The sequence below is a fragment of the Triturus cristatus genome, chromosome 3_1, assembly GCF_964204655.1.
Source record: "Triturus cristatus chromosome 3_1, aTriCri1.1, whole genome shotgun sequence".
In the NCBI taxonomy this organism is placed as follows: domain Eukaryota; kingdom Metazoa; phylum Chordata; class Amphibia; order Caudata; family Salamandridae; genus Triturus; species Triturus cristatus.
This window is the reverse complement of record NC_140583.1, coordinates 325861804-325876318: the sequence shown is the minus strand read 5'-3', so window position 1 is coordinate 325876318 and position 14515 is coordinate 325861804. Positions and strand designations below refer to the sequence as shown.

Here is a 14515-nt window from a genome sequence, read left to right as displayed (position 1 = left end):
TTTAAATCCAGACCAGCAATGCTTGCTAAACCTGATAATTTTCCAGAATCACTATTATAGTGCAGTTTGTCATGTGCAATACCACATGACAAACCTACACTTCCAAGTAACATGACACGATTTATTTAATTCTACAAGAGGGTTTTCTCAAAATACAGTGATACAATTTAGGGCTAGTATAAGGTGAATGTTAAATCAAAGTGGAATCCTGATCAATTGACACCTACCTCTTTCATATCCTCGTAGAAGACATAGAGAAGACGGAGTTCATTCCTTTTTGACCACCAGCCCTTCACGTGCTCGTACCAGGATCCGAAGGAAACTGAGAACCAGAGTAGTGAGGTCAACAATATATTAATCAGGCACTGAGTAAAATGCAGTGGGTGTGTCCGTGAATTAAATTAAATTCCCCCATTATCTTCCCATGTGTCTCCAGCTCCCACTATCTTCCTTAATCTTTTAGCACTTTGTGACCCTTGGTCTAGCAGCAAATGCAATCATGAAACATTAACAATTAGAGCATAGTTGAGAAAGTAGGTTTCAAGATTTAAAGATTTTTATTTAATTTCACTTAGACCTCAGCTGAGGTCAACAAATACAAGATAATACTATTAAAACAGTTATGATATTTCAGCTTCAAAACGACTTTTAAAAGCTCTTTAAATATTTAAACAAATTATACCAGACATATTCATCAGAAGGCGATTTACAAAACTTTAGTAAACTTTGAGCAGAGGAGATATTATATCTAAAACAAGTGGGCTTTAGATACCGGTGATGAGCCTCTACCAAGGTCGAATTTGGACGGACTAGCAATACATGAAGTAAATCTTGCACTCCTCAGTAACACAAATCACAGATCCCTGTAGTATTTTTGCAGCCCAAAAAATATAGTGCGCCGGACCCCCTGTTCTAATGAAAAGCGTGTGAATCGTTGCAAGGTTTTATATTCTAGACTGCCTACTGGTCTGCAAATGATTTTAATTGAGAACAATGTTCTACATCCAAGTCGTAACTTATTCTTGGAGTCAAGTTCTTCAAGAAGAGCTTCAAATGTGCTGGTGTCCCTGATTTTAAAAGTGCTACCATGCAATGGGACAGGTTTAGTGCAATGCTGAGATTCTCATTAGAAGTAAATTGCGACAACTCATTTCTAAAAGTCTCCAATTTTATAACATTTTATAATATTCCTTAAAGATCTTAAATCAGCATATAAGAGAATATTTGCCTATCTAATCATATTAGAGATGGCTCTGGCATAGGACTAACTAAAGATAACTCTAGATGTGTTACTTGGACCGGGACTTCTTGGTTAACTTTTATCAATTTGCGTAACAAGTTCCCGTCTCTTACTTTTAATGGTTGCCAAGTCTTAATCAGTATAATCAATATATATTCTAGGGCGTAAGATAAAATAGGATGTATTTTCATGCAATGCACCGCAAGCTAAGAATAAAAATGTCTATTCCCACAGGAGGAGTAAAGCCTCTGTAATGCACCGACGTGGGCATCTGCCTTAAGCCCACTATGCTAAAAATGTAAGGAATTTTGTAAGGTGTGTGAAAACAACTTGTTCCAAGTAGGTGTATTCTTTGAAAACCTCCAGAGATTTTCCACCTAGTGCCCAATTAAAGTGAAGATATTGATTTTTCCCTTTAAAAGGCACAACTTTTTATTTAGAGGCATTTCAGATGAGGAAATTTTCTTTTGCATAGCAATTTAGTGCAGTTGAATTTCTTTGTAGGCCTATTGGTGTGAGATCTAAAATTACAACATCGACGGTGTAAATTAAAATGAATATTACTAAATGCTATTTTTGGTGTGAAATTATTAATTTGTAAAAAACACTTTGGGAGATCATTGATATAGAGGGAGAATAAAATGGGGGCCAGAACGGCCTTGCTTTAATCGATTCTTCATGGGAATTGATCAAGTTAATCCCTTCCCTCCCCCCCCCCCCATTTGAACTCTACACCAAGTTGCAGTATGTAATGATATAATTATTGTGAGTAGGTCATTGAAAATTCCTAGCCTCTCTAATTTCTTCAAGAGTTTTGGCCTATCTGCACTGTCGAAAGCAGTAGTGAAATTGACGAAAACACAGTAGACGACCTGTAGTTTTGACACTACATATTTATCATATTTGTCTGTAGAGCCATAATATTGTCTATTACAGAATGTTTTGGGCAAAAACTGTCCTGTGTCAAAGGTAGCACTCTTCTCGAAAATGCCCAGTCTTTCAGATGGCCCAGAACACAAGCTATAAAGATCTTCCTAGTGGCATCCAATAGGGCATCTGTCGAGGGGTTGACCTGTACCTTTTTTTAAGATAGGGACCACAATGCTCCCACTCCATGATTTTGGAATTTTCCCAGTACAAAAACGACAGTGCACAGAAATTTGCTCCACTCTTCAGGGTTACTTTGGAGAACTTTTATCAGAATTTTGTCTGGACTTATTACTGCAGAGGATCGTGAGGCCTTTATATAACGGGGTATTTGTCTAGGTGTTGGAGCTGAAACATCTTGATTCTTTTTTTCCTTACTGTAGATAAGTTGACTTGGTTTTTTGAAAATTCTGTGGGTTTAGTTTGTATAACTCCTGTATATATTTTTCCGAGTCAGATGGTGATACTGGAGATGATTGTAAGACTTTCCTCGTCCCCATTTCTTTAGCAGCTATACATTTTACTGCAATGTGAATGTCGACCCAGTTTTTGTCTTTTTGATCTTGACTTTTTTCTCCCTTTTGCTTGTCACACTTTTTTCAGATTTGCTGTTTCTTTCTGTCTGGTCCCAAAGCAATTTTGAAATTGCAATCTAATTAATCTATTTAATTTTGGTGTCTCACAATCTTAACTCTTTACTATTAGATATTTCTTGCACTTATCTTGCCATATTGATAGATCCCGCAGGGAGGCAACAATCGAGGAAACAGTATCTTCATAGCTTGTTATAGGAACCTCTGCATTTCTGCAAGAATCTAACAAAGAAATGATTGCAGTATTCATTTTATCAATTGCATTAGAATACCAATTTATCCACCCAGTTTTAGGTTCTACTTAAGCCGTACAATTTTGGAGAGTTAGGGAACATGGAAAAATAGATTTCATTAGGATTTCCATTCCCAGGTACAGAATTGCGTGATCTCTTTCTTGTGTGCTTTTAACATTCAATGATTGCACTTTTCCTAACAGTTCCAAATATCCGATTATGTAGTCAAGAACTGAGGAGCTTGAAATGCCTTTTCTTGTATAGGCAGCTGGGATATCACCTTCTACTCTTCCATTTAATATGACTCCATTCATTACGGTGACAGAAGTTCGAAGTATTTTCCCCCGTATATCAGCTTTTACCTTTGTTGGAAATAAAGGTAATGGTATTGACAAAGCTTCCTCATGTGCATAATTTCCCCATTTGGCCAAATGTGCATTTGAGATTTTTCCATTAAAGTCCCTTAATATCATTAATGAAAGAAATTTTTCAGGGACCACTTCCTGCCCTTATAAAATGAAACGAAAATGTTTCATTTTTTTTTAAATGCATCCAGTTTTCCTTTAAGGTTAACAGGCAGCATTTGTAAAAAAAATAGCTGCTTTATTAAAAAGCAGTCCTAGACATGGTGGTCTGCTAAGCCCAGCAGGCCACCATCTGTAGGGGGGCTGGCATTCCCAATGGGCTCGCAAATTGCGAGAGGCTTATTAAAATTAATGAGCCTCGCATATGCGACCCCATTGGGATTCGCAAAACAGTGTAATAACACTGTTGTAAATTTCATTTAGTACCTCGCAATTTGCGACTCGCAATGAATTGCAAATTGTGAGGCACTAAATGAAAGGGTCGTACATCTGGCCCCATGTCTCTTGCAAGGTCACTATTGTCGGGGAGTTTTTCAGGATTAGAGCTAAAATTTCAGGGTCTTTACCGGCGATATTCCAGGATGCAATTTTTAAGGTTCTGCTAAAAAGGGAGTATATTTACGTTACCCTGTTTGTTGCTGTACAAATTGTTGGAAATCCATGATCAAGAGTGTTCCTTTGATTGGGTCACTGTTTTTTTTAGGCTGTAATTCTAAATTTGTCGCTCTCCATCTTTTATCGAGATAGTTGTGTTCCTTCAGGTACGCTCAATAGAGCTCCAGGACCATGAAATGTTTGATTGTAACTATAATTTTTTTCCTCTTGGTTTTTATGCTGTATTACATTTCCCTTGACTTCACTACATCAAATAAATTTTTAAGGAGGATATCACTTTCTTTTAGAATAATGGAAGGAATCACGTTCGACCAGAACTCAACATTTCCCACCATAAGCTGAGATTTGTACAGGAATACTAATAATTTTATTTCAGATGTTGTAAGTGAGTGAAGAGAATTGATCTTCTGTAATAAATGTGCTATTCTCCCACGGTTAAGTGGATATTTTCCAACAGGGAATAGGTCAGTTATTTGCATAGTACAAGATTCAATCTATCCCTCTTGTAGTTTGAATTCCCCATGGAAAATTGAACCTCATTTTCTGAGTTAATCATTAGTTGGTGATCTTTAATAAATATTAACAGAGTAATTTGGCACCAAACAATTTTATTGATTCTGATATTCTTTAATTTCATGTGATGGGAAATGATGGTTAATAATTTAAGTATCCTTGTCGTTTGTTTCAAGAATCTACATTTTACTATTTCTTTTTACTTTTCTCCATTGTGTTGTTTCTCTTTTCCTTTCGTTTCGGGATAGGTCCCGACTCCCTTATAATCAGAATTCCAGAGATAACCGTTTCTTCTTTTTTTTGCTAATTGGTTTATTGGTTCTTCTATTTTTTTCTAATCAAAAATTGAAAAAAATGAAATATTTTCTTGTGTATTGCTTTCACTTGTGGACTTTTTAAATAATTTACGAAGGGAGTACATTTTATCGTCTTATGAATCTTAATTTTTCTCTATTTTTTACGGGGGTTCTACCTGTTTGAGTTGCCATTTGTATCTTGAGTGGGAGATGGTTTTCAGATAACAATAAAAGTGTAAAACTCAGTTCTTTTTGTCTCTTGAAGCTTTCTGAATTTCTTAAAGAGGTTTGATGATTCTGCTTGTGTTGCTTTTTTCTCTTTTTGTCCACTAGGTATTGAAGTATTCCAGTTTGCGTCTCCAAAACCGGATCTGAGTTTTCCATATAATTTTCCAAAAGAGCCAGTATTGATTACAGAATCTTCTGTAGTGTAAATAATGCGCTGGATACTGGATCTTGCCTGTTGGGGGATTGCAGAGTGTTGAATAACCGACATTCTGGAGACTGCAAGTAGTTTTCCACTTGATCTGAAATATTACTTGGTGTACAGTTAAATAATTGTAGTGTCTCCTTTGCTGTTTTCTGAACCCCCCGGAGGGAAGAGCAGGATTATAATTTATGTCTAGTAATGTAAAATTGATAACTGATATTAAAAGTGATGCCTCCTCTGCTATTTGAGCCTTTGATTCCAAGGGCTCCTGAAGCTCTTCAACTTTTGTATAATCAAAAACCTGTTTTCTTTCTTGACCCTTGTCAAGTTGCTACTTATTGTTGGACTTTAATTTCTCGAATTCTGATTTGTGTCATTTCTTAGTTCCTGTGAGTTTCAATGTTCTGCTGTTATTGTTGAGTCATTATTTTTTGGGAGGTTAGGGAAGAATGTTGTTATTTCTAAAGTTCCCGACACTGCTCCAATATAGGGTGCTTTTCACTTAGTCTTTCTTAAGGATTGATCGTTGCCCTATCTTTTCATATGAATTGTTCTGGTTCTGAGTTTCTTGTATGCCATAATACGCAAATGGTAAGAAAGCCAGGAGTTTACAGCCGTTACATGGGCTGATCACTAATATGGCGGTACACAACTTTCGCAGTTTCAAATCCACATGGGCCAATAACTTGTCAGATTATGTTGTCGCAGAGTTGCAGTTCATGCTTAGATCTATCATGAGAGTTTTGGAGGCCCTTGGATGTCTGGGTCCTCCCGGACCACTCCTCAGCAGTCTGTTTTCTGGATGCCCATAGCTATTGGGGGATGCACTGCACCTCCTACTTTTAAACAGTCTCCCCTCCTGCAAAGTAAGCAGGCTCCTTCCCTATCTCAGCTGGAAGGCAGGATTATAGGTATTTCAGGAAAGGTGCAAAGAATCTCCCACAAGAGATACTGACTTGAGGTGATGTCCCCTCATAACTGGGAGACTTGTTGTCTGGCAGACACCAGCTCTAGTTGCACAGCACCCGTCTGCATACTCTGAAAATCATGCCCCGTCCATGGCCATAGAGAACTTTGAACTGGAACAATGGGGGCCCCACAATTTTTATAAACAACTGGCAGCCATGGGTCGCAAATCTACTGCTGAAACTGTAGAAGCAGTTTAGGATGGTTTTACTTTCAATTGTCTTTTTGAGGCTGTTCTCCATATGCAGCCTTTGTGTAGAGTGGGGCCTCAGACAGCAGGGTACTCTTCAACCTGGATCAACAACAATTGACACACAAAGAGGTGTGAGTTTTCTGCAAGTGGCCTTCATCATCAGTACAAATCAAGGATAAATCAGGGAAAGACTAATGGACAGGTCTTACTTGAAGGTTTCTCTCCTTCACAGTAAAGTCTGCGGTTGCACGCCTCACCGCTACCATTCACTGAATGGAAGTATTCAGAAATGCTACTCCTTGCAGCTCCTTGTTAACCAAAAGGTCTAAAAGAACACAAAAAGAAGCTGTGTCTTCTCCCCCCTAACTTGAAAAAAGGGCTCCACTCTCCACCTCCAGGATAGTAAGCAATACACTTTTGCTGTTTAGGAACAGAGTCCTCTCTTTCATTTTGTGAAGGGCCTGGCATGGGACACCCAAAATTGATTAAACTGGCCTTCATTACTCTGGCTCACTGACACACCATGTGGGATGTTAGTGCAAATGACTGGGTGCATAATTGCAGAGCTTTACTGAAATAGATGAGAAGGCCTCTACATAGTGACTCAGATAAAAAAATATTCTGGTCAGAAATTTAACTATCAAACCATAAACCATGATATGCTCTCATCGTTGCTTTACATACTACACCATTGGCAGGAGTAGTAGTTGACTGTCACCAACTGAGGGCAAGTGTGGTATAACCTTTTAAGGCCACAGGACAGGTCCAGGACCCACTCATAGTCAGAAACAGACATAGGGCTCTGCACACACACAAAATTAATGTGACACCAGGGCCCAAAATAAAAAAGTCAGGATACTAGATACTAGTCAGCCACTCAGGCAGGGGAACATGTCCATATACCATGCAAGGAACATTCCCGTACCAACACTTGGTAATTCTGTAAGTTAACTAATTCCAGACATTAGGGTTTGTAAACACAAAGCCAACACCAAAGATACTCCTGGAGGGCAGAATTTCTTTAAACAGTACTATATAAATAAAAATATTGGGCAGTGAGAGTTATCGCAACAATACCTGTACTCACAAAAGAAAAGTCTCAAAAAAGAAAGGAAGAAGAAAATGAGTGTAGAACAGCACATGAATGATTTAGTACCATAATAACATTTACAACCATAAAAGGCAAGATGATGACAAAAAAATTCACACTATCAGGCATAAACACATAGGATCTTATACATATTTCAAAAAATGCAATCATGTAAAATACATATCAGTTTCTGATCAGCCCATAAATGTCGATGTTTCATCCCTGAACCTGATTCTCATCAGGACCATCATCAGGACAACATGTGCATGTTTAATTTATTCGGGCCCCACTGGGTTACAAATATAAACTATAGAAACACCATACAGTCCACTTCATTTGAATATTATGTAGCTATTCAGGCCAACAACCTTCAAATTAGGACACCAACAAATAAATAACACCCAAATAAATGTTTGAGGGCACCTGGCAGAGATTAAACACAGAGGGGCATATCAGCAAGGCGAGGCGTTAGAATTATCGCCGCTTTTGAGGCTGTTTTCGGCCGAAAAGCGGTAATAATTTTATTGCCTAATTAGCACGCTAACGCGTGAAAACTTGCGTTAGCGTAGGAATTCCTAACGCCCAGCTTTGCATCTCTAATGAGATGCAAAGTGGGCGTTCCTGACCTGAAATCACAGGAGAAATGTCACTAAGCGACATTTCTCCTATCATCAAGCCCCATGCTATGAAGCATATCGGCAAGAAAAGTAGCGATCACCCCTATTATCGCTACTTTCCTTACGCCTGCTTCAGGACTGACTTAGCCATGATATCCTAAGGAAGGTGGATATCATGGCTAAGTTTGTGAGTCCCTATCATCAAGCTAACGCCACATTGCGTGAGATTATCGCTGGGTTTCCAGCGATAATCTCACGTTAGGCAGTTAGCGTGATCATTTTATCGCTTTTGAGATAAGCGTTGCTAATAGCACGCTATCTCAGCGATAAAAATCCACGCTATACGGTGATAATTATCCTAGCGCTAAGTGCGCTTAGTGATAATTATCGCCGGTTGTTGCTGATATGACCCTTAGATTTTCCATATCGATATAACTGAACAGGAGATCATAGAACCAATGTAGGTTGTGTTATTTATAAACCACCTGTATCTCGCTAACATAACTGCAACTCCTACTGCAACACAGCTGGATAACTTACTGTCTTTCTTCTTCTTTCGTCATTTTTCCTTGTTTTCATTATATATGTCAGTATTATTGTTATTATTATCATTATTACTGTGATTTCAGTTTTTTTTGTTCTTTTCTTAAAAACTCAATAAAAGCAATTAGAATTTAAAATAAATATATATTATATTAATTATCAGTGCAACAAATTATATATACTGGTGCTGGAGATTAAATCAATATAAAGTGCCAAATGTAAGGAGCCATAAGCTGGCCACTATTTATGAGTGCCACATGTGTCAAACAAATAGCTACATTTTTTCAGTTGGGCAAAGCTGAGGATTTCGAAACCTCCAATGGATAAAAAAACAGAATCACAGTCAAACACCAGACACCGACAGACAGCAACACAGAAAAGCAACAACTGCTACATATTTCAGTGCTGTGCTGTCTGCTGTGACAGAGTTAGGGCCTCATTTTGAGTGTCCTGTATTAGGGTCTGGAAAATACACCTGGGGAGATACCGATACCACAGAGTGCAATATGTTAGCAGGTCAGGATTACCAGCTGATTCCAAACTGAGGAGGTGGGAATTAATTACTTGTAGTAAAGGAGTTTGCACAAGTGATTACTGAATATTGTGCCTGTTAGACCTGACATCCTTGATGTGGTATTCCCCTAAACCTTTTGCCTTCACTCCCTTATATTTCTGAACTTGTTTTTGTTGGCATTGGGACACTGTGCACATTACCCCTCCTAAACAGTGCTAAACTGCGGATGCTTTCTCCAAAGAATTTGGTAAAATTGGCCTACATTAAATTGACACATTTTGTTTACTTAGAAGTCCCTAGGAAATGGTACTACCTGTTCTCAGGGCCTGTGAATTAAATACTACTAGTGTAGAGCAGCCCACATTGTGCCCCCCACTAAAGTAGCACTGTGAAAGATGTTTAAGGCCTGCCACTGCAGCCTGTAGTTCAGTTTTAAACTGCCATTTTGACCGGGCATGCAAAAACCTTTTGCCATGCCTAAACCTTCCTATTAATATTTGTAATCACCCCTAAAGTAGGCCCTTTAGGAGCATCGGGCAGGGTGAACTGTATTTTAAAAAGTAGCACATCTACTTTCATTTTGCAAATAATGACAGTGAAAAACTACTAAAGTCGTTTTTACAGTTGTAGAACCTATCTCTCTCATAGACTAACACTAGGTTACCTTATCACACTTCAGGATTGCTGACTTCAGTTTGGGACTAGATAGCAACATGCTGTTTGCACTAAAATGGATGTAATTCAACATGCTTTTCAATGGCACGGTTGGAAAATCAGTTACAATGTTGAAAATGTCACTGTTTTACCCAAACCAACTGTGCCTTTCTGCCAGTGTCTTGGGTCACTTGACTATGGATGGCTCTGCTGTTGTGGGTTGTGTATTGCTTTCAGACATGGGAGCAAAGAAGGTCTAGGTGTGAGGGGAGTTAGTCTTCCTGACAGGATGACAAAGGAGGAGCTGTAACCTTCTCTGATAACACTTTAAAGGGCCCTGCCTGCAGCACACTCAAAGACCCTGATATCAGGCCAGCCCCAGTCTTTGTTGCCCTAGACAGTTTGGAGTCAAGACTAAAGGAAGGGAAATAACTGACCAGAACCAGTTTTAGAGGTAGTTCAGGGAATTCCCCCACACAAAAGCTGACACCAGGCATATAGTGAGACCTTCAGAACCACTCATCAGAATACCCCTGGTCCTATGGAACATTCAGAAGGAATGCCCTCATGGACATCATTTAGGTGTCACAGCTGCAACCCCTGGCTTGTCTCTTGACCCCTAGCACTGATTTTGTAACCCCTGGCCTCAGAGGTCGTAAAAGCAATACCAAGCACAGAAGATAAACAGTACTCTGATGAACAATGTTTACTTTCTGCAAATTCGACCGGGAGATTACACTTTAAATGGAATACACACTATATTACAAAATAAATATAAACAAATTTTAAAATACTCATTCTTTAAATTGTTCATAATTGTGAGTGTGTGGCAAAATATGTTTTGGAACACAATAGTCACTTCTGTGCTCCGCAAGTGTGCAAATTATAATGCCAAAACGTATTAATTATAAAAAGAAGTAAAACAAGCTAACATAGTAATTTGTATGCAATTATTAGTCCCTATAAATTAGTGCTAGTGGGTCTGACCATTACTGTTTTCTAACTCTCTTTTTGTTTTTTTCTCTGTGATTTAGCTATACCTTTTATCTTTGCGATATACACTAGACTTCAGTGATGTCAATTATTATGATTTTATCTGGATAAAGGTCTTGGGAAATCATTTCTTGGGATTCAGGGTTAAACGCCATATTGTCACTTCTTGTTATGTCAGTGAGGAAAAAGAGTGCTTGAGGCTACTTCTGCTACCCCTAGCATTTTGGTGAATCGACGTTCCTGACTGCCTCGATGTCTTAGGGCGAGAGACTGCCATGCCGACTGAAGAAGGACGACTGAACCTGCTTGCCTTGAATCCAGGCTACCCAGAGTGACTCCAAAGGTAAGGTGGCTAACTCACTGTGTGAGCTACAGTGACAAAGCACACTTCCAGAGACCTTCCTGCAACTGCCCAACTGACCTTCACCAACTGGACCTGCCTGAAATTGCCTGAGCCCTGCTGGTGGCATCAGTTGAGTCATGATCCTCAAGAGGTGCCCCCCAGATCCTGGACCCTTGGTTGACATCAGTGTGAACTCCTCCTGAAGAAACTATGAAGATAGAGAGAATTTAGCCTCCTTAGGACCGCGAAGTGACCTCTTCACATTGAGAATCGACAGCCCATGATGTTCCAATGAGACCTGCTCTTCACGCCGACAGTGACCGTCCAATACGACAGCCAATGCAAATCGCTAGTGAGACCTGCTCTTTGCGCCAACAGCCTGCGTTGACCATAAATGCGATCTCCAGCAGCAACCAGTTCTTCGCGCTATCGCAGTCACTGTCCGCAACTCTCAGTTTGCTCCTAGTGAGGAAAGTCTCCTCCTCACAGCCGGCCAATGCGAACAGCAATCTTTGAGCCATACTTGAGAAGATGACTTTTCTGCAGGACTAACCAGGTCCAGGTATCCATCCTGTGCTCCATCACGGTCACCCTTAAGTTGTGACTTTCTTCCGGTCCAGCACGGCCAGATAACCCTGTGATCCCATTTTGTGGTTCTTGGCCCTATTTTCAGCTAAAAATTGGAAAACTCATATATCTGATTCTGCTGGTTGCATTTTTGCCATTGCGGAGTCATTTTATTTATTGAAAATTACTCTATTTGCCTAGATTTGTTTGGGTTTTTTGTGTGTTGTGTTTTCACTTTAATACTGCTCGAGTGCTGCATAAATACCTTACACATTTCCTCCAAATTAAGCCTGACAGCTTGTGTACTGTGCTACCAGAGAATTAAGGACAGGTTTATTTTTTGACTGTTGTGGGCCATCCTGACAAGGATTGTGTTAATTATTTGATTGTGCGTTCCAACCATCTCAACTAATAACCACATTTCTTACAGTGTCTCTTTCTGAAATCGACCATGGCAAAATTCAAATAGGAAAAACAAATCTGAAGTGCAGAAAATATGCACTACTTGTAACTTCTGTTTGTGCTTGAATCAGGATTATTGGGGCATTCATTATGAAGCGATAATGTTTGCACTATAGACAGCTTAGTTAGCAAACAAGGCGCGTAGCTTTATTCTCTGACTTTGCAAAACGGGGTGGCACCTTTTAAGACGTATTGAAATTCGGTAATATGCATAGGCAACCTCATAAGTATGTAAAAGGATAAAAACCTTTGATCTCTAGCAATTTTCAACACACCACAACAAAGGTACAACACCAAAAGAAATATGGAATGTGCCATACCGTTTCCTGCCATAAAGTCCTCGAAATGCTGTGCAAAGGTCCCAGGATGTGAGTGCAGACTGTTTGCCAGGCGGAAATAGTAATAAGAGACGGCAACATCCTTGGCATTGCGCGCCACGTAGATGACCTGATCAAGGAAATAAAAGGACACTGTAGGCCACTACTTATTCAGTTGTCAGGTCCTTACAGAGCGTACTTGACCTGCATCTATTTTCCTGAAAGGACGCGTTAAATTAAATACACATTTTCAAAAGCAAAATAAAATATGTTCTCCCTTTTTCATCAGCCCTCAAGAAATGAGCAGGATTTTTAACTACCCCTGGACTGACCGATACTGGGGGAACTGATACCGCCAGCCCGTTTCGAGTTGGAGCCTCGGAGTCAATTAATAAATGAGGAAATACCAGGGGGGGGGGGGGTTGTTAACTCTGGATCTGAACCTCTCGGTAATTCCTCGTTTGAGCCTGACTTTCACCAGGAGTTTCTCAACTGCTTTCAACAGCTGAACAACTCGTAAATGTATTCCTTAATGTTGTAACTTGTGCTAGAGTGCCTCAAACCTCTATCTAGATTACTTGTAACTTTTGTTTATGCGTTTTGTGTTTTTTATGCTGACATGGCTGGCAGAAGATCCCTCAGATCTACAAAAAATGAGTTAACTTTGATTTTCGATGAGATTGTTAGGGTTGAGCCCCAGTTATGTGGAGCAACTGTGCAGACAACAACTGTGAGCCGTAAGAGGGAAATGGGGGCCAAATTGTGGACAAAGTGAATACTGTATCCAGTACTCATAGGAGGAAATCCGGAAGTGGTGGAACAGCCTGCATGAGGGAGAGTCCTTTACCTCAGTTCTGGGCATGTCCTGGGAACTATTGGTGAGTCTCCCAGCCCCCTCTAACCCTGGGAGGGGGAGGGAGGTGGCCATAATCCCTACTAAAGGCATCTTCGGAATTCCAGGCAGAGTGAACAATGATAAGTACAAACTCAATCTCTCTGTCACAAACAGATCACACACTCTTCCCTATGGAAGGACAATCTACCAGTTCCCCTTCACTCTGAGATCATATTCACCTTACCACAGCTCCCAGTAGGAACCTATTCAAACAGGCGTGCTATCAGATTCGTGCCATAACTCACACCATTTCCTATGTTAGACAATGAACATCAAGTTACTCATCACACAATAAGGTGGACCCACTCCGATCATAATGCTGTAGCACTATCAAACCCTAACGAGGCAATACAGTGCTACATAATGAGGAGCCATAAGTACACATGCTCTTGAGTGATTAGACTGGAGAGTGCAAGGTACAAGTACTCCTCTGCTTCCAAAGGAAACCCTGCATCCATTATCCCGTGTACACAAGTGGAAACACATGTAGGTAGATGCAAGTGCAGAGGGGCATATCAGCTTACTCGAATGATAGATGGGTATTATGGATAATTGTAGGAAAGGGTCAATTTCTGCATGGTTACACCTCACTTCTTGCCGGACACATGATGCGTTTGGTGTGCCCCGAGTCCCTGCCAATCAGGTTCCCAGGGCTTGTGATCTTTCCCAAAACTGTACCTTTGTACCCACAATGGGCACATCTCTGGCTACAGGTAAGCCCCTTGTAAACGTTACCATGGGTACCAAGGCCACTGTGACCAGTGAAGGCCTCTAAGGGCTGCATTGTGTCACCCATAGAGGCCCTGTACCTTAACACCCACACACTGCCACTGCCACTGCCACTGCAGGCTGCATGTTTTGGCGCAGAGAAAAGTGAAGAGTCGACATGGCACTCATCCCTGTGTGCCATGCCTGCAACCCACTGTCTAGGGCCTAGGTAAACCACTCCTCTAGCAGGATGCAATAGCCCCCAGGTGAGGGTACAGTGGCATGAGCCCTGTACCCCTACAGTGTCTACATCCATTCTTAGACATTGTAAGTGTAGTAAAGCCAGAAAGAGTATATGGTTTGTGAGTTGGTCATTACAAACTCCCCAGCTCCATAATGGATTTACTAAAATCTGGGTAGTTTAGTAACAAACTTCTCAGC

At 40.2% G+C, this 14515-nt stretch overlaps 1 protein-coding gene across 1 annotated transcript in view; it reads right to left on the bottom strand.

Moving 5' to 3' along the window:
* LOC146860196 (sulfotransferase 1 family member D1-like) overlaps positions 1-14515 on the bottom strand; it is a 267089-nt gene that overhangs the window by 34703 nt on the left and 217871 nt on the right. Inside the window, exons 4-5 of the mRNA XM_085646322.1 lie at positions 12475-12601; positions 228-322 (exon numbers count right to left, since the gene is read on the bottom strand). Coding sequence (XP_085502448.1) covers positions 228-322; positions 12475-12601 — 222 coding nt within the window. The remainder of the gene's footprint in view (positions 1-227; positions 323-12474; positions 12602-14515) is intronic.